This window comes from Rhinatrema bivittatum, chromosome 1 (genome assembly GCF_901001135.1).
Source record: "Rhinatrema bivittatum chromosome 1, aRhiBiv1.1, whole genome shotgun sequence".
Lineage (NCBI taxonomy): Eukaryota > Metazoa > Chordata > Amphibia > Gymnophiona > Rhinatrematidae > Rhinatrema > Rhinatrema bivittatum.
The window spans coordinates 775685034-775706850 of NC_042615.1; the positions used below are offsets into that span (position 1 = coordinate 775685034).

Sequence of the window (21817 nt, forward strand, 5' to 3'; positions counted from 1 at the left end):
CGTAGGAAAAAAATCACCAGAACCAGGGGTCACGATTTGAAGCTCCAGGGAGGAAGATTCAGAACCAATGTCAGGAAGTATTTCTTCACGGAGAGGGTGGTGGATGCCTGGAATGCCCTTCCTGAGGATGTGGTGAAGACCAGAACTGTGAAGGACTTCAAAGGGGCGTGGGATAAACACTGTGGATCCATAAAGTCAAGAGGCCGCCAATGAAGAGTGGGTGACTCGCCAGAATGAGGGCTACTGCCTGGAGTCAATACCCTTATTAAATAAACATACACATGCTTACTGTGACTCCAACATGGCTCTAAGCTTCAACAGCAAGAGGAAATGTGGAAAAAAGGATTCACACTCACAAAGAGGGGAGTAGCTGGCTTGTTACGGCGGTTATTACCCCAAATCAAATAAGTCTGATACTTCACTTTCAATGCATATACAGCATAGTTCTCTGATTCAACGGCAGGGGAGAAGAAAAACCGATACTTCACAAATCCAGCAGATCTCTCTGCTTCAACGGCAGGGGAGAAAATGAGGGTTCACACTCACAAAACGGGGAGTAGCTGGCTTGTTACGGCGGTTACTACCCCAAACCAAATGTGCCTGATACTTCTTTTGATGCACATCCAGCATGGCTCTCTGCTTCAACAGCATGGGAGAAGACTGATACTTCACGTGTATCCAGCATAGCTCCCTGCTTCAACGGCAGGGGAGAAGAAAAACAACCAATAAGGGCTGTATAACATAGGCTGGGTAAAACAAATAAGCATGAGTGTAGCTTGCTTATTGCGGCGGCTACTACCCCGAACTAATCAAGCTAGATATTTCACTTGGATGCAGCTCCATCACTGCTCTCTACATTAAAACTGGGGGTGGAAGGGAAATAGAACCAAGAGCTAAGAGAAACAGATAAGTATGAGAGAAAAAATGTGTGAAGCTTGCTGGGCAGACTGGATGGGCCATTTGGTCTTCTTCTGCCGTCATTTCTATGTTTCTATGTTTCTATGTAAGTGCTCCCAGTCCCAGGGCAAAGGTATTGCGAGAGGACCAAAATCGTAGAGGTTATCGAGTAAAGAGGGGGGCAAGGGAAAGGGTCTGAGGCAATATGCAAGGGGGGGTGCACCATTCTGGCCTGTCCAGTGCACTGAAAAGGACACGGATATAAAAAAATCAAAAACAAAACTATTCTTAGGGAGGAAGGCACAGGAGGTTAGAGGGCTATAGGTTCAAGTGAACTGTTGATGATTTCTTTTATGAAAGCTTGCAGGGTTTCTTGGCGAAGGAGTGAAGGCGATCAGTTTCTGGATATTCATTATGAAGAGGAATGGGAGTTAATTCAGGATTCAATAGCCCCTAGTACTTGGGATACGTACTTAAAAGGAAATGCAGCTTTTGTCACTTATTTACAGCAGTAGGGGTGGCAAGGGGGGGGGCGGTGTCGGAGCACTGGTGGGGTTTGTGTTGTGGGCAAAACAAAGTGGTTATTCGGTGGCCCCAGTGAGAGCGCAGTTGGCGGGTTTTTCATTCTTTCAAAAACTGAAAGGAAGGGGTAACCCCATGAACAGCTTCCGGTTATATAAGGTTTTGAGGGGCTGGCAAAAAAGAGCTGGCAAAAGAAGGGATCGAAGATTACCTATCAGATATCGGGATCTGATATGCTTTTCAGTACGGTTAACCCAAGTATGCTGGTCAGGGTTTGAAGTTGCGCTATTTCGATTGGCTTTTTCATGGGCATTTTTCGGTGCTATGAGGGTTAGCGAACTTATAGATCAGTCCAAGAGGAGTACCCGACACAGAGGACTGCTGTGGAATTGCGTTCAGATTACTGAGCAGGTAGTAACGCTGTTCCTCCCAAAATCCAAAATGGAACAAATGGGGAAAGGGATGTTTATTACTCTGTTGCCCGCTGCAACCGCAACAGCCTGTCCGGTTCAGAATCAGGCCGGTGGTATTTGGTTCTTTCTTAGTACATGAGGATGGTTCTCCGCTGACCAGGTTCCAGTTTGTACAGGTATTAAGGAGGGTTGCCAGTTGCGATGGAAGGGACGAGCAGAGCTATAGTTCACATTCCTTTAGGATCGGAGCGGCAACATCTGTGGCCGAGGCGGGGGTTGCCAGATGAAATAATACAGAGCATTGGAAGGTGGAAATCTGGAGCTTTTAAGGGGTACATTCGGAAGGGAAACTGGGACTGAAGTAGGGTGGGGTAGGCAAAGGTGGGAGTAGGAGGGAGGGCGGGGCTGGGGGAATAAGCGCGACCGTGTTACTAATGCTTGTGTTTTGTTTGCAGAATATAAGTGGAGGAAGCTTGGGAATGGATGTGCCTGGATCATGGCTTATTCGTATATTAATAGAGCCCAAAGAAGAGCCTTGAAACGGCCGTAGGGGGAAGATTTGTAAATGGAGCGTTTGGGGTGGAAGTTAGCCTGGTTCAGCCGATGAGGCATGCAGTAGGACGAGCTGCTGCCATTTCTGGATGAAAGGATTGAAATATGGGGCATTCCGGACATCTTGCTGATTCATTTGTGCGGTAACGATGTGGGACATAAGACATGTAGAACATTGTTGACTCAACTACCAAACCTCCAGATGAGAGGGAATAGAATTAAATCCTATTACCACAGTATATTAAAGCCAAGAGACAATATCATAGGCATGTGCTCAAAGATTGTAATCTACTGTCGCTCGCCCGCAATGGGCCTCAGGCAGTCTTCAGCCTTGTAAGCAGCTCTCTTATAATCATTTATTGTCTCTTGCTGTAACAACTTGGTTTCAAAAAAAATTTTTAATTACTAATACTCAAACACCATTTTAGTAATTAAAAAAAATTTTGAAACGAAGTTGTTACAGCAAGAGACAATAAATGATTATAAGAGAGCTGCTTACAAGGATGCAGACTGCCTGAGGCCCATTGCGGGCGAGAGACATTGGGATGAGAGACATTGCGTTTGGAGGCCATTTTCCGCTGTGCCCAGGATCGCGGGCCAGCCGTCGGCCGGCATGCGTAACCTACGCCTGCCCAGAGGCAGCCGCAACTTATCAGATAAAGGTGAGGGGGGGGGGGTTAGGTAGGGCTGGGGGGCAGGTTAGGTAGGGGAAGGTGGGGAGGGGGGGTGGAAGGAAAGTTCCCTCCGAGGAAGGCTGCGCGGCTCGGCGTGCACAAGTGTGCACCCCCTTGCACGCGCTGACCCCGGATTTTATAACATGTGCGTGGCTGCGTGCGCATGTTATAAAATCGAGTGTAGATTTGTGCGCGCTGGGTTGCGCGTACAAATCTACACCTGCTCGTAAATCTTTAAATCTGGCCCTTTATCTAGGCATAGGTTACGCCCGCCGGCCAATGGCCGGCCCGCGATCCTGAGCACAGCGGCAAATGGAGGCTGTGCTTGGAGGCTCTGGCCCCGCCCCTGCCCCTGGACCACCCCGCCCTGCCCACTCACTGCCCCCTTTTTCAAGCCCAGGACATACGTGCGTCCCGGAGCTTGAGCGTGTCACTGGGCCTATGCAAAAAGGGCTCGGTGCACGCAGGAGCGGATTCTCGGGGTTACGCGCGTAACCCTTTGAAAATCCGCCCCTATGTGTATATATTTTGAATTATGTTTCCCTGTATGCACCACTTTGAAGTTGTTCAGATTAAATGTTATCTTCCATTTAGATGCCTACTTTTCCAGTCTCATAAGATTCAATTACTCTCTGCTGACCCTCAAAGCCCCAGAATGACTTTTATCAGTGAATCATCTCTTGGGTTCCTGGTCCCCTTCAGTCAGGTCACTACTCCCCTAGAGGTTTCTGAGGTCTTCATTTTTGTAATGGTCTCTTCTCCTTTCCTTGTCTGGCAGTTTCTAAGGCCTCTGCCTTTCTGGAAACTCCTAGGGCTACTTTCTGAGGGCCTTCGCTCGGTGCACGCAGGAGCGGATTCTCGGGGTTACGAGAATCTGCTCTGCGTGCCCAGAGGGAAGGGGTACAATGTCCCTTCCCTCTGGGCAGCTCCAGAGTGTCTGACTTTCTAGCAGATTCAGAGGCTTCGGCTTCCATGGGAATGCCTCCATGCTCTTTAGCTAAGGCTTGCCTCGTCCCAGCAATCAGTATTCTACTCTACTGCCAGCCATTTGCCATTTCCTGACAAACTTGCTAACACAGACTTTGCAGACTACAACTCCCAGCATGATTGTCCCTATAGTGGACACACTTGCTGTTTTATCTTTCATTCTTCACTATGGAGTTTCCTCCCCAGCATTCTCTATCTCCATGGAAGGTTAACTTCTCCAGCTCCCTATAGTGTACAGACACATATATATAGAATGGCTCCCCTCCTGACCTCCATAAATCCTTCTTGCTTCTTTCATGGCCCATAAAAAGTGATGGACATGCACACTTCACTTTGATGCACAGCCTTGTTGTGATTTACATTTACTGTTCTGAATTTTTTAACAGATAATAAACACATAAATAAATACATAGCTCCTCCTGGAGTCTATCTTTACTATGACCAGCATTTACTGCTGCTCTCTGAAAAATGTGCAGATCTTTGTTAGGCATTGTCAGGCATTTAGGACCAGTACAACGTATACAAGTACAGTTTACAGGAATACTCTGTGTCTTCTTTAGTCTCCACTGTCTAACCTGCAGTTCTAAAACTGGAGTCCTTTTGTCCCAGTTTAAGCAATCCTCTCCCTTTTTGCTTGCAACAGAAGATTTATAAGACCTGTGTGCCCCACTCCACAGGCAATCATCTAGTGCAATTACTTCCAGCAGCTTCCAGCACCAGCTCTCATCTTCCAACACACCATGGTGCTGTTTATACATATATGCATACTAATAAAATAGATGCAGTATCAATGATGATATAGAATGAGAAGTAACAGTATCCTAATATAATTAAATGCATTCATTTATTTCAACATTAATAATGTGCTGGAAAGCCAATCAAAAAAACAAAACAAAAAACAAAGACTCACCTGATAAAATTCGGACCTCAGCTTCGTTTCCAATTCTGGAACTACCAGGATTTTTTGCCAGGCATCTATAGCTTCCACTGTCTCCAGCTTGAAGCCTGCTGATTTGTAAAGATCCAGAGGGTAAGACAACCCGTCGTGTGTCACTGGGGCTTAGTATCAAGTCCTCCTGATTCTTCTGCCAGTGTATGGTAGGCATGGGCTCTCCAACTACTTCACACTTTAGCAAAGCTGTGTCTCCTAGGAAGGCTGTAACAGATTCTGTCTGAGAAAGAAACCTCAAGGGTCCTGAAAGTCAAAGAGAGAAAACCATTTAATTAATCACCCAGTCCAAATGTCTGATGTTTCAAATATAAAAGAAGTAAAAATAAAACCACCAAAAAGCTGTCTTATGCTGATGCCCTTAGACAACTAAAAGGTGTTTAAAGATGCAAACTTTCTGGACCACTAGGGTCATTCTGTCAAGCAATATAGTCCTGAAAACTTTAATCTTTCATCATTTCTTTTTCTTTTAAAGGTGCTTTGCTATTACTGCTACACAACTATTTTGCTAATTTTCTTCTATATTTTTGGTAGGCTAACATACTACTACTATTACTACTATTACTTATTATTTCTATAATGCTTCTTGACATAGGCAGTGCTGTACAAAAACACATAAGAGATAGTCCCTGCTCAATAGAGCTTACAGTGTAATCAAGACAAACATACAGAGCAAAAGAGATTTTTGGAATTTTGTTTATTAAGAAAATATTTAAAATCAGTAAGGCTGTAAGCAGGATAATCAGGGGTTAAGATTTAAAAGAAGCCTGAAAAAGGTAGGTTTTTAGACTGGCTTTGAATAAGGCAAGAAAGCAAGATACACCAACATAGTACTTATATCCTAACTTCTGATGTTTAGATAAGTACATTTCAGCTTTTGTGACAGCAGAGTTGCTAATTCAACTTAAGGCAAAAAACAGTAACAGAATTTAATAAATAATGAGCAAGAATAGGATTTCCTTAGCTGCAAAAAAAGTGAAAGAAAACCTGAGCTCAACTAATGGACTAGGGCATAGTGGGGAGGCAACTCCAGGCCTTGAGTGCCACACATTGATTAAGATTTCAGGATATCCACAGTAAACATGCATAAGATGCGCATGTACGCAGTGGAGTCAGTACATAAAAACGCATCCCATGCATGTTCAGTGTGGATTTTTTTGAAAGCCTGACTCAAGGACTAGAGCTGCTCGCTCTTGGTCTTTGCATTGTATCACGAAATAAAACAGACAGACCTGATGAGCCCTGCAATCCTTCTCTGGCAAGATATTCTCTGCGATCCATAGTTGAAAGGATTTGTATGGCTAAGTTTGGGACTTAGGAAGATAAAACAAGGGATTAAATATCTTCACTTGCTGACTGGATAAGTCATTTCCTGGGTAAAACATAGCTGCATAAAAAAGAGGCAGTGCAGGGGCATTTCAGGGATGGGTTTTAAACTTAGCCAGGTAGTACTGAATATCAGTGCTATCTGACAAGGTTTAGCTGCATAAGTCTGATCATGGCTTCGAGCAGGTCTAAAGTTATCCGGATAACTTTAAACCTAACTGGCTACATTATATATATAACTGGTTAAAAAAAACGATACAAAAGAAACATATAACTTGCAGGCAACTGGACATAAGACCAAGGTCCATCAAGCCCAGCATCCCGTCTCCAAAAATGACCAAGAACCTGGCAGATCCCATAAAGTAGATCTAATGCCTGTCATTCACTCTCAGGGATAGCAATAGCTTTCTTTATTCTACCTGGCTAATAATGCTTTATGGACATTTCCCCACTAGGCTAGTCACCTTGATCACATCCTCTGGCAACAGATTCCACAGCTTGATAGTGCAATGAGTGAAAAAGTACTTTCCTCAATCTGTTTTGAATCTGCTGGCTGTTAGTTTCATGGAATCTCTCCTAGTATTAATATTATTTGAAAGGGTAAATAACCATCCTTTATTTACCCATTTCACCCCACTCATGATTTTATAAACTTCTGTCAGGCCTCTCTCAGCGATCTCTTTTCCAAAATGAAGATTCCTAACCTAGGTAGCCTCTCATCATAGGAGAGATGTTCCATCCCCTTTATCATTTTTGTCAGCCCCCTCTGCACTGTTTCAATTTCTGCTATGTCTTTCTTGAGATGGGAGTGACCAGAACTGTACACAATACTCAGTGCAGTTGCATAATGGCTCTACACAGGGGCAATATGATATTTTCTGTTTTATTCTCCATTTATTTATAGATCATTCCTTCAATTCTATTTATGTTTTTTAACCACTGCAAAGGATTTCAAAAAATTATTGACAAGGACTCCAAGGTCTTTTTCCTGGGTAATGACTCCAAATACAGAACCCAGCATTATGCACAGGTAGTTAGGATTATTTTTCTCTACGTGCATCACTTTGCAGGTTTCCACATTAAATTTCATCGGCAATTGAGTTGCCCAGTCTCCTAGTCTGAAAAAGTCCTTCTGGAATTCCTCCAGTTTTTAACAATTTTGAATAATTTTGTGTCATCTGTAAATGTGATCACCTCACTTGTCATTCCTTTTCCAGATCATTTATGAATATGTAAAACAGCAGTGATTCCAATACAAATCCCTGTGGTAGTCCATTAATGACCTTACTCCATTTAGTCCTAACTTCTGTTTCCAGCCTTTCAACCAGTTACCAATCCACAATAGAACACTACCTCCTATCCCATGACTTTTTAATTTCCTGAGGAGTCTCTAATGGAGGACTTTGTCAAATGCCTTCTGAAAGTCCTAATACACTATATCAACTGGATCACCTTCATCTAAAAAATTTATTTACACTGGAGGCTCCCAAACCTCTCCTGGAGGACCTCCATCCAGACAGGTTTTCAGGACATCCACAATGAATATGCATGTGATACAATTTGCATGCTGTGGAGGTATTGCCTGCAAATTGTATCTCATGCATATTCATTATGGATATCCTAAAAATTTGACTGGCTGGGGGTCCTCCAGGTCAGGTTTGGGAAGCACTGATTTACACATTCAGGATATTCTACAAGATTGGTACGACAAGACTTCCCCCTTGCTAAAATCACATTGACGCTTCTCCATTAACCATGTCTATTTTTATGGCCAGTGATTTTGTTTTTAAAAATAGCTTCTACCATTTTGCCTGGCACTGGTGTCAGAATCAGCAGTCTCATCACTGGAGCCTTTTTAAAAAAGTGGCGACAACTTGGTCACCTTCGAGTCTTCAGGAATCGTGGCTGCTTTAAATGAAATGTTATAGATTACTTATAACAGGTAAACAATTTCCTGTTTTGGTGTATTAAAACTCTGAGGTAGATGCATCTAGTCCCGGTGATTTGTTACTCATTATTTATTTATGTAACACATTTATATTCCACAACATCCAGCAATCGATCTGCGAGGATAACTAAACATCATTCATAAACACATATAACTAAAACAAAACTTAAAAATAAGCATAAAACAAAACATGTAACATAAAAAAACATTTTACTTAGGGCTAGATTTTCTATTGCCGCACAGCTTTGTGAATCCTGCGGTAACGGGGGAACGGGGGGGACGAAGCGGGGGGCGGGCCTGCAAAAGCCAGCAGCGATCGCACCACTGCGGTGTTATTGCTGCCGGCTTTTGCACCCAATAGCACCACCGTGAAGGAGGAGTCGGGGCGGCACCGGGGCTGACGCCGCGAAGACTTCGCCAACAGCGAAAGGGACGCTTCTTTTTCGCTGCCAGTTTCTCACCGAATAACTGCACCTTTTATGGTATAGTTATTTGGTAGAGATGTGAATCGTGTCCTCGATCGTCTTAACGATCGATTTCGGCTGGGAGGGGGAGGGAATCGTATTGTTGCCGTTTGGGGGGGTAAAATATCGTGAAAAATCGTAAAATCGTGAGCCGGCACATTAAAACCCCCTAAAACCCACCCCCGACCCTTTAAATTAAATCTCCCACCCTCCCGAACCCCCCCCAAATGACTTAAATAACCTGGGTGTCCAGCGGCGGTCCGGAACGGCAGCGGTCCGGAACGGGCTCCTGCTATTGAATCTTGTTGTCTTCAGCCGGCGCCATTTTCCAAAATGGCGCCGAAAAATGGCGGCGGCCATAGAACAACACGATTCCACGGCAGGAGGTCCTTCCGGACCCCCGCTGGACTTTTGGCAAGTCTTGTGGGGGTCAGGAGGCCCCCCCCAAGCTGGCCAAAAGTTCCTGGAGGTCCAGCGGGGGTCAGGGAGCGATTTCCCGCCGCAAATCGTTTTCCGTACGGAAAATGGCGCCGGCAGGAGATCGACTGCAGGAGGTTGTTCAGCGAGGCGCCGGAACCCTCGCTGAACGACCTCCTGCAGTCGATCTCCTGCCGGCGCCATTTTCCGTACGGAAAACGATTCGCGGCGGGAAATCGCTCCCTGACCCCCGCTGGACCTCCAGGAACTTTTGGCCAGCTTGGGGGGGGCCTCCTGACCCCCACAAGACTTGCCAAAAGTCCAGCGGGGGTCCGGAAGGACCTCCTGCCGTGGAATCGTGTTGTTCTATGGCCGCCGCCATTTTTCGGCGCCATTTTGGAAAATGGCGCCGGCTGAAGACAACAAGATTCAATAGCAGGAGCCCGTTCCGGACCGCTGCCGTTCCGGACCGCCGCTGGACACCCAGGTTATTTAAGTCATTTGGGGGGGGGTTCGGGAGGGTGGGAGATATAATTTAAAGGGTCGGGGGTGGGTTTTAGGGGGTTTTAGTGTGCCGGCTCACGATTCTAACGATTTATAACGATAAATCGTTAGAATCTCTATTGTATTGTGTTCCATAACGGTTTAAGACGATATTAAAATTATCGGACGATAATTTTAATCGTCGAAAAACGATTCACATCCCTATTATTTGGCGCGACGCTGGCAGCGATCGCACTGCGGAGGTGCGATCACTGCCGGCTATCGCAGGACTGCCTCCCCCGTTTCGCCCCCACCCCCCATTACCGCCAAATTCACTATGCCTTGCGGCATTAGAAAATCCAGCCCTAAGTAAGATAGTACTTTTCTAATTTTACTCACTTACAGGAGGAAATTTAACTTGCACATTTTCCTTAACGCTTGTCGACTTTTAGACGTGAAGGAAATTACCTGTTTTACCAGCCAGTCCACCAGTTTTTCCAGTCTATCTCTAGGTCATCAAACCCCCCCTCCCCCTTCATTTTTCAGCCTGACCCCTCACCTAGTCAGTATTTGGCTTTAAGAAGTTTTATTCTGACTTACACCATGTAAATATGTGCAGGTATCAGCCCTATGCATGTTACATTCGCAGGCTATAAAACAGCACCTTATGCACATAAATGTTGGCTCTGCCCCAGCAACACCCCTGGCCCGCCCCAGCCCAATTTTATTCATGTACCACTACTTGCACATTTATGTTTGAGGTTTTTAAAATAGCAGTCACGTGAATGTGCGATATTTCAGGTGAATTTTAAAAGGAGTTACACCTCTACATTTAACATACTGTCTTAGCAATTTTCAAATTCTATTTATGCATGTAAAGTGCAATTACACATGTAAAACCCACGGCATATATTGTAGCAATTTTCAAAAACCCACTTACAGGGGTAAAATGCATTTGCATGTGTAAAACCCGATTTTAAGCGCTTAAATGCTTTTTAATCCAGGCCCTTTGCGCGTGCATATGTTCTTTTTTTATGCATGCAACTCTTTTAAAATTTACCTTTAAATATGTTGAAATGTATTACTGCAATGAACCAGTTCAAACAGACTTCACTGGAGGCTTGCATTGACCAGAGACCAGATTTTAAAGAGGGAATTTATTTAGGGTCAGCCTGCTTACACAGAGAAGGATAAGGTAGGAAGAGTATTATTTGGATCTTGTTGTACTGCTGAGTAATCCAGAAGTTTCCAAGAACATAGAGTAAAAACGTTAGCCACCTTTTTAGTGGATTAACTTAATTCGAAAATCTTCTTTCTGCAGTTGGAACTAGTGGGGAACAATACTCCATCGGTAAAGGAGGAGAACTGACTACATATGTGAATGAATGGATTCCTAGCCAAGTGCTTGAAGATTAAGGCTTGCAAAAAGAGAGGTAAAAAGATTTACCAAAAGTTATACAGTGAGTGATGGAGACAAATCAAACCTGGGTCCTTTGATTTCACAGTGCTGTGCTTTAATCAATAAGATACACTGCTGGCCCCGTAATTGATTACTATATTTCTATACTTTCTATTCTATTTCAGGAGACAGTTCTTAGCAGGAAACAAAATCCATTGTCTTTTTTTTTTTAATGAAGAATGAATAATTAATATGTGCTCTAATTTCCTCCCTGTTATTAGGGGCATTTTGGCGGAGCAAAAGCACCTGTTGTTGAGGGTGCATCTGTCTATCCAGCCATAGGCACATTGTAGAGACGTTTGCTGAAATGTGGTAGCAGAATCTTTTTGACCCCTCACCACTCATGCCAAATTCTAGCAACCTCTATCGAGGGGAAGGACAGCTGATGTGACTGGAGAGTGAAGCTAGCTGTCATCACAGTCAAGCAGCAAAGCCGGAGCGGCAAAGAGCGGAAGAAGCTGAAATGTGCTTTCTGCATTTTACACTATTAACAACATATACCTTTGCTCCATGTATTTATACTAATGTGAGTTTTTGGAATGGCAAAGCAGTGAAACATGGAAAGGCAGCTCTGAGTCCCCTCATTGTATAAGCTTGAGAAAGCCACTTGATTTTTTGCTGGAGCTGGATCGTATTTTATAAATCCTCTGCGGTATGCACCTTGTTAACCATGCGATTTATCTATTTACATGGTATGTACTCTAGGGGCACTACACAAACACAATTAAAAGAAAAAAAAGACAAGTGAGCCTGGAAGTGAATGCATTTTATGCCTCATTCGCTTCTCATTTGTTTGTCACTGTAAGGATATCAAAGGAAGATGTTTCTTCCAACCACCACTGCAGTGTACGCTTCATCACCAAGTTAAAAAATTTAATGGGAAAATGTCATACACAAGCCTGATTTGTTCCTGATAGGCTTGATCACCAGCCTATCAGAAACTCTATATTTCCTTCCAGAAGAGCTAATTATTTGGTAGAACAAGTGGCTTAGACATCAAATGAGATGATACAGGGGGCGGGCGAGGAATGTGATTTTATTTCATCAATATGTATGCTTGCTTTGCTATGTATTTTAAATGAAATGCATTTTAATTTATTTATTTATGTTAAAGTCTCTTATTTTGCCACTTCCAAGATACATATCTGTCCAGTGCGGATTACATGAATACATTCATAAAACACATAAAGTAAACATTAGTTAAAACATTAACAAGAAACTAATACATATTTAAAATACATGATACCAACAATTCAGACATGCCCAGCTCTTGTCCATATACCTCTCTAAATAATAAAGTTTTCAACTGCTGTCTAAACACACTTAAATCAGCCTCATGCCTCGACTGCTCTGGAATGGCATTCCACAGCCCTGGAGCCACCGTGCAGAAGGCTATAGCCTGGGTTTGTGTGAGACTATACTCCCTTAAGGGGGGCGTCTGCAATAAATTTGTCCCAGAAGAGTACAAGGCCCACGCAGGAGTAAACCACTTGCGCTTAGATTTCAGAGAATACGGTTGTTCTAAGAATGATAAATAGTGTATTATCACTAGCATCCTGAAGGGAGGAGTCATACGTTCATATCGGCTCACCCACACAAAGTGAAAATCCCTTGAGGGTCAAAAAAGGTGGGAAATCAAATGAATAAATACATTTCCTAGCCTTCTCATGCTGAAATCATTTTTTACTTCAACTGACCCACCTCTGTAAAAATATAACAGCCTCCTACTGGTCCAGCACAATTGGTGATCTGAAGGCCCAGGCTACTCTTCAATTTCACCTGGTGCACTAGGACCATGATCTGAATCTAGACAATGTTTTCTGGAGAGACTTCCTAAGCATCTCCACAAGTTTTTGAACCTATAGTATTATATTTTATGTGTCTGATGATATTTCATGTAATTGGCAATGTATATTTAATAACAATGTACATTCATTTTAAAAGAAATTATAATCTTAAATGAAAATGGCTATTTTTATATTGTTTTGTTAGATCCAAAAAATTCCCCCCAAAATGTGATTTTATTCATTTTGAAGATTAGACTAGTGTATGTTGTTTGAAAATAGTGGGCCAGATTTTCAAAGGGTTACACGTGCCGGGCCTATTTTCAAAAGCCCTGGGACGCATGTAAGTCTCGGGGCTTGCAAACAGGGGCAGTCCGGGATGTTCCAGGGGCAGGGCGGGGCCAGAGGCTCCAGGTGCAGCGGCTATTTGCCACTGTGCTTGGGATCGTGCTCCGGCAGTCAGTTGGCCTCGGAGGTAACGGAGGAAGGCAGTGCGGCTTGGCTCGGGCTCGGCGTGCACAAGCTGCACAATTGTGCACCCCCTTGCGCGCGCCAACACCTGATTTTATAACTTACGTGCACCTGCGCGAGCAAGTTATAAAATCGGGCATACATGTATGCCCACGCACTCCCTTTTAAAATCTACCCCAATGCGCATAGTTATGGAAACAACAAAATTTTTTTTTACAAATAATCAAAATCTCCAAAATGACCACTTTGTGGTGCTATGGGGGTGATAGTGTGTGGTGTGGCCGCCCTGGGGCATGCGAAACTGCACCGCTGCAATGCAGCACACTATCGCCCCCCCTGCCCATTTTTTTTCATGGGCCATCATTCCACTGTACTGATCATGAAATGATAAATCCCCCTATTGGACATTTATTTGGAAAGGTGGCTTATAAATTCTATAATTAAATTAAAATAATATATTTGACCTAATAAGAATGACATGTAAAGGAGGCAGAAGGGAGTAGAATTATCTAAAGCTGATGGTTCCCATATATTTATTTATTTGTAAGTGTTTAAATACCGAAATTTAGCGCTGACCTTCACTCCGATTTACAGGAATAACAAGTTTACATGAGTAGTCAAACGGTTTACATTAATAACTGTAGGAGAGGGTATAACAAGGGTTTATATGAACAGTCTTACTATGTACATTAATATATGTATATGTATATTAATATATGTATTCTTGAATTAATTGTCTTTTGAATAGAGTGCCAAGGGTGCAGTAAGCAATGTTGGGGAGAGGGGATAGGATGAGAACTGAGATACCGATTTGTGCCAAGCATGAGAGGAACCAGTGGAGATCACAACTAATGATCTCAAGGTAGCAAACCAAAGTGACAACAAGTTGGCTTATGGCTAGATCCAGAGGAATAGTACATGTATGCATATAAGCTGGCTCGCCCCAAAGAATGCAGCCATTTTATAACATAAGCACATATATGCATGCATGGTATAAAACTGGCTGTGCGTGCGTACATGTGCACACAATTTTATATGGGCATATGCAAGTGCATGCAAATGCCTCTTCTACTGCATAAATGGGAGGATTTCAAGAGGCACACACACTGACACATTAACCAGTTTAGCCAGTTCATTCCCAGTTTGCCCAGGTAAAGGATTTGGGCTTTCTAACCCATATAGTTAATAGCCTCCCTTTTACCCTTACCCTTAAAACCCCACTAACTAGCCTAGGGTTTGTTTTATGACCTACACACCACCCATAGCAGAAGTAAGGTTACGTGGTAGGAGACCCTGGTGTGCACTTCTGCACATAAATAGTTATGTGCAAGATTCATTCATAAATCCAGGAATGCCCATGCCCTACCCCTTTTCAGGCAAAAAATGTTTGTGCACGTACCGGGAGTTACACACATACTGGTGTGCTTTTTAAATCCTCACTCTGTGTGCCGACCTGACTTCTGTGCATATCTCCAGGCTTTGGCGTGCATAGGGATTTTAAAATTTACCTGTTTGTGTCCTATAGGGAAACAGGCCTGTTTGGTTCAGTTAAACTCTCAGGGAGCTGAGGGCAGGTTGTGTCATCAAACATTTGTAAAACTGACCTGTAACTTATTAGTAGTCAATAGGGATGTGCATTCGTTTTTCACAAATTAGACATTTTCAAGGAAATTCATCCTGGATCAGGAGAACCAAAAAACGAAAGCAATTTTTCCGAAATTTCAGAAAAATGTGGGTTTCGGGTCAGCTTGCGCTAGCGGGAGTTAGTGCGCACGCTAACTTTAAAATGTTAGCATGCGCCAACTTTAAAATGTTAGTGCGCGCTAACGGAATGTTTTACCGCTGCACATAAATACTGCTGCACATAAATAGTTATATGCAAGTTTCATTCAATGCCCTACACAGATTTCTGTACCAATGACATGTAAACATAAAGGGGTACATTTTAAAAGCCCTGCGTGCATAAATCCAGCTGGATTTACGCTCGCAGGGGACTTGTGCGCCGGCGCGCCTATGCTGCATAGGCCGACGGCACGAGCGTAAGTCCCAGGGCTTTGCTTGGGGGCGTGTTGGGGGGGCATGTTGGGGGCAGCGCAGCATTCAGGGTCATTCTGTGGGCAGGGTCGGGGTCGTGGCGACCCGGGGTCATTCCGGGGGTGTGGCAGAGGCCTCTGAAGCAGCCCCTGGGACGGGTAATGGCACGCCATCAGCTCCCCTTGCATGCGCTGACCCCGGATTTTATAACATGCGCGCGGCAGCTCGCGCATATTATAAAATCGGGTGTACATTTGTGCACGCCGGGTAGAGCGCACAAATGTACCCCGTGTGCGTAGGATTAAAAATCTGCCCCTTAACCTTTACCATTTCACCTTTTCATCAGGAATTTCTATGCATAAATATTCAACAATGCATTTTGTCTCAAAGGCCTCTTTAAAATATACCACCTCATCCTATCATTTCAATATAATTTGTACCTTGATATTACAGTGTTCCATTGGTTATCCCCTTCCACCAAGTCTTTGAGATGCCAATGATAAATTATCTATCTCTTCATCTAGTGCTATATACTCTAACTCTCCATCTTACTTTTTAGACTTCTAGAATTTGTTTACAGACATTTCAAATTTTTTTCTTAGTCTTAACAACCTGCTTATCAATTGACAGGAGTATTCTGGAATTTTTTGCTCTGGCTGCACTTTACTTAAAGACACCTGGTCCAATTTAGCATTTATTGCAGCCTCTCTACTGAGATTCCCTAATTTCCTTGTTCTCTTAGTATCATTCAAAGATACATCATACTGAACCATGTGCTTCTGAGTGACTGTCGGCTTTCCCCCATCATCTGTGTTTCTCTTGGTACAAAAGTATCATGCACCTTGCACTTAGCTGGTTTACAGAAAAATCACACTCAGAATGTTATAATCCCACCCTTCGCTATTATCTAATCTCTCGCATGCAAAGTGTACTAGCATGCTATACAAAGATCTGTTGTTTTTAAAACAACAAGAAACTGTGAACAATATTTGTTATATCAATTTGTGTTCTTTTCCAGCTAACATGGCACAGAAGATTAATGAAATACTGTTTGATCCTTTGTGTTGTTTTAGTGTACACTGAAGCATTTGACATGTGCTAAAGTGTTTGAGCATGTGCTGTCCAAACACTGCAGTAAATTGATGCATGAAAACCAATGGGGGAAACTAAAGCGACCAAAAGTGCATGGATGATTGGAAAGTATGTGTGTTGTAAAAGATAGGATGTGCTAAAAGAAAACAAACCAAACATATGACATAAATAGGAAATGGAAGGACATAATGACCCTGAATATCATTTTTTCCATACATTCTTCTGATGCTGTAGAAATCATCCATGATGTTTATAGACTCGATCTTTTTCCAGTTTTCTTTTTTTGTCTATTGTTTGTATTTCATGAAACCTGCAGAGGTAATAACTCCTTGGGATTCCCTGGAGTCCATGCCTTTCATTTTATTGTGGGGATTGGAACAGAAAAAAAAATGCCTTATGGTTAAGTAACCTTGCAGGCTTTAATTTGAAACAAAGTATTTAAACTAGCTCCCCCCAGGGAATGTACTGAGTATTACTAAATTACTGAATTTATAACAGCTAAGCAGGTTTCACACCCCAAGGTTTGTCTTCTAAATGATAAGCCTTTTTATTAAAAGAACTTTAATTAATAACGACTAAGTTTACCCCAATATGTTGTGGTCTCTGGAGGAGGAGTATCAGAAAAAAAAAAAAAACCCTAACCAGCAACTGTCATAAAATCAGATATTCAGGAAATACTTAGCAAAAAAAAAAAAAATTGTCATGGTCTAAAAAAAGATATGGGAGGAAGGGTTATCTTTGATGATCCACTCTCAGGCCTGGCCACAAACACCCATTCACCTTTTTTTTGTCCACTCGAGGTACCAGATCCTGTCTTTTATAATTTCATGCTGAAGCAATGCAACTGTCATGTATCTCATTTCATATTCTATGAGAAAAATGTCTTATACTTTGCAAAGATCTGTGTGAACATTATGGGGCAGATGTTAAAACATATGCGCGGGTGTAGATTTGATCACGCAACCCGGCGTGAACAAATCTACGCCCGATTTTATAACATGCGCGCGCTGCCGTGCGCACGTTATAAAATCCGGGGTCGGCGCGTGCAAGGGGGTGCACACATGTGCACATTGCGCGCGCTGAGCCTGAGGGGAGCCCCGATGGCTTTCCCTGTTCCCTTCAAGGCTGCTCCGAAAACCAAGGGAATTCTTGCCTCACCAATCTGCTACAATTTGGATAGCATAAATAAACGTGGATAAAGTTGAGCCAGTCGATATAATGTATCTAGATTTCCAGAAAGCATTTGACAAAGTCCCTCATGAGAGAATCTTAGGAAATTAAAAAGTAATGCTTTAGGTGGCAACGTACTTTTATGGACTGCACACTTTTTAAAAGACAGAAAACACCAGACAGTAAGATTAAATGGTCATTTTTCTCAGTGGAGAAAGGTATCAGAGGAATGCCCCAGGGATCTGTACTTGGACCGGTGCTTTTTAATGTATTTATAAATGATCTGGAAAAGGGAATGATGAGTGAGTTGATCAAATTAACAAATGACACAAAATTATTAAGAGTAGTTAAATCATAAGCGGATTGTGATAAATTGCAGGAAGACCATGCAAGACTAGAAGAATGGGCATCCAAATGGCAGATGAAATTTACTGTGGGCAAGTACAAGATGACCCATTTAGGGAAAAATAACCATACTGTAGTTACAGGATGTTAGTTTCATATTAGGAGTTACCACCCAAGAAAAAGATCTGGGCTTCATAGTGCACACAATACATTGAAATTGTTGGATCAGTGTGCTACAGCACTAAACAAAACCAAACAGAATATTAAGAATCATTAGGAAGCAAATGGTGAATAAAATGGATAATGTCATAATTTCTCTTTATAACTCTGAGACAGCACCTTGCCTACTGTGTAGAATTCTGGTCTCTATATATCAAAAAAGAAATAGTTGCACTGGAAAGGTACAGAGAAGAGTGACCAAAATAATAAAAGGAATGGAATGGCTCCCCTGTGAGGAAAGTCTAGAGTTTAAAGCAGCTCAGCTTGGAGAAAAGACTGCTGAGGGAGAATATAATAGGGATCTATAAAACTATGAGAGAACTAGAATGGGTAAATGTGAATTGGTTACTAACTCTTTCAGATAATAGAAGGTCTAGGGGGCACTCCATGAAGTTTGAAAGTAGCATATTTAAAACAAATCAGAGAAAAATCTCTCTCATGCAATGCAAAATTAAGCTTTGGAATTCATTGTCAGTGGATGTGGTTAAGGCAGTTAGCATAGCTGGGTTTAAAAAATGTTTGGCTAAGTTCCTGGAGGCAACGTTGATAAACTGCCATTAATCAAGTTGATTTAGAAAATAGCCACTTCTAATTACCGGCATTATTTGCATGGGATCTATTTAATGTTTGCATACTTGCCAGGTTCTTGTGGCCTGGATTGGCCACTGTTTGAAACAGGATGTTAGGCTTTATAGACCCTTGGTCTGACCCAGTATGACAAGTTGTTAAACTCTTAAGAGAATACAATAGAAGTGGGAGTTTATTACCGTTCACCTGGCCAGAATGAACAACAGACATAGAAATGCTAAAAGAAATTAGGGAAGCTAACATTAACAGTAGCACAGTATTAATGGGTAATTTCATTTACCTCAGTATTGACTGGGTGAATGTCACATCAAGATATGCTAGAGATAAATTTCCTAGATGAAATAAATGTCCTCTTCATAGAGCAGCTGTCACAGCTATCAGCAGTCTGGGGCTAATCCCGTGAACCACCACCTTTACCTCAAGCCTCCATGTTTCTTCACGCAGAAGGACACCACTTACAGACATGGCAAGAAGATGCTGGGCCTTCACACGGCAGGATGCTGCTGATTCCAGCATGCCGTACCTCCCCAGGTGCGCACGCATGCCACGCTGCAACATTTAAAAGGCCAGTGGCGGGAAAGTCCCCGCTTCCCCTAGAAATGACAACAGTGAAATTTCCCTATAGTAAGGGTTGCTTTCCAGGAGCAACATGCCTCAGCAATAGGTCCCACTGTCCCTGGGTAGAGCATGTTGCTACACTGTCTCGTCTTCAGCCCAGCCTTCTCTTCATCATCTTTTCTTCAGGTAATGCATGGTCTTCAGTGTTCCTTGCCTTCTGTGCTTCTCCTTGCCAGCCCCAACCTTCCTATCAATCCTTTTTATCCCTTCAGACAGATACCCGGATTTACCTCAACCTGACCTCGGATTACGTTTGATCACTGCCTGCCACCTACCACTGCCTGACCTTGAACTTTACTTGACCACCGCCTGCCACTGACCACTGACCACTGCTTGCTCCAGGATAGACCTGCCTGTCTATGACCCTGCTATCCAAGGACCTCTTCAGCCTTCAGTGAAGACCCCCATCTAAGACCTGCCCACCCAGGCACCCAGGCTCAATCCAAGAGGAATGAGGGCTGGAAAAGTTGAAGCTCCAGCTGGGCCTCTGCTTCGTCTGGGTCCACCTAGTAACAATGGGAAACTGCAGGGTCCTTCTTCAAGGTTGTGCCAATCCTGCCTTAGCCTAAGTGTCCACAAATGCCACAGCTAGTACAAAAACTACCAAGAGGGGAAACTATTTTAGACCTGGTCCTCAGTGGAACACAGGATTTGTTGCAAGAGCTAATAGTGTTGGAACGTCCTGGCAATAGTGATCACAACATGATCAAATTTGACTTAATAACTGTAGGGAGAAATCTTAAATTTACTGCAACCAACAGCATTTAACTTTCAAAAATATGACTATAATAAAATGAGAAAAAGGGTTAGATAAAAAATAAAAGGAGCAACTGCAAAGGTTAAGAATTAACATCCGGCCTGGAAATTGTTTTAAAATGCTATTTTGGAAGCCCAGACTAGATGTATTACATGCCTTAGAAATGATGGAAGGAAGACTAAGCAACTACTGGCATGGTTAACAGAAGAGGTGAGAGAAACAATAATAGCTAAAAGAGCATCTTTTAAGAGATAGAAAAGTGATCCAAATGAAGAAAACAGAAAATAGCATAAGCACTGGCAAGTTAGATAAAATGCATTGATAAAGAGGGCAACGAGAGAATTTGAAAAGAACCTTGCCGTGAAAGCAAAAACTCATAGGGGCGGATTTTAAGAGCCCTGCTCGCCTAAATCCACCCAAATCCGGGCGGATTTAGGCGAGCAGGGCCCTGCGCGCCGGTGAGTCTATTTTACATAGACCTACCAGCGCGCGCAGAGCCCCGGGACTCGCGTAAGTCCCGGGGTTTTCTGAGGGGGGCATGTCGGGGGCCGTTCCCTCCGATTTCGGAGCGGCCTCGGAGGGAACGGGGGTAGGCTGCGCGGCTCGGCGCCCGCCGGCTATACGGAATTTATAGCCTTGCGCGCGCCGATCCAGGATTTGCGCGGCTACGCGCGTATCTACTAAAATCCCGCGTACTTTTGCTTGCGCCTGATGCGCCAGCAAAAGTACGCCAAATCGCGCGGTTTCAAAATCTACCCCATAATAAAAAACCTTTTCAGGTACATTCAAAGTAAAAAGCCTGTGAGAGAGTCAATTGGACCATTAGATGATAAAGGGGTAAAAGTGGCATTTAGGGATGACAAAGCCATAGCAGCGAGATTGAGGAAATGATGATTCAGCAGAACTGAAACAAATCTTATTGTACCTGGAGGATGTAACAGGGCAAATTGACAAACTAAAGACTAACAAATTACCTGGACCACATGGCATACATCAGAGAGTGCTGAAAGAACTGAAAAATGAAATTGTGGACCTGCTATTAGTAATTTGTAAACTATCATTAAAATTGTCTATAGTAACCCCAATATTTAAAAAGAGCTCCAGGGGCGATCCGGGAAACTACAGATCGGTTAGCCTGACTTCAGTGCCAGGAAAAATAGTGGAAAGTATTCTAAACATCAAAATCACAGAACATATAGAAAGACATGGTTTAAAGGAACAAAGTCAGCATGGCTTTACCCAGGGCAAGTCTTGCCTCACAAATCTGCTTCACCTTTTTGAAGGAGTTAATAAACATGTGGATAAAGGTGAACCAGTAGATGTAGTATACTTGGATTTTCAGAAGGCGTTTGACAAAGTTCCTCATGAGAGGCTTCTAGGAAAAGTAAAAAGTCATGGGATAGATGGCGATGTCCTTTCATGGATTGCAAACTGGCTAAAAGACAGGAAACAGAGAGTAGGATTAAATGGACAATTTTCTCAGTGGAAGGGAGTGGACAGTGGAGTGCCTGAGGGATCTGTATTGGGACCCTTACTTTTCAATATATTTATAAATGATCTGGAAAGAAATACGACGAGTGACTTAATCAAATTTGCAGTTGACACAAAATTGTTCAGAGTAGTTAAATCACAAGCAGATTGTGATAAA

At 43.0% G+C, this 21817-nt stretch overlaps 1 protein-coding gene across 1 annotated transcript in view; it reads right to left on the bottom strand.

The window, feature by feature from the left end:
* The window catches only part of DCC (DCC netrin 1 receptor), a 1677934-nt gene that overhangs the window by 1387004 nt on the left and 269113 nt on the right, over positions 1-21817 (bottom strand). Inside the window, exon 3 of the mRNA XM_029571056.1 lies at positions 4956-5240. Coding sequence (XP_029426916.1) covers positions 4956-5240 — 285 coding nt within the window. The remainder of the gene's footprint in view (positions 1-4955; positions 5241-21817) is intronic.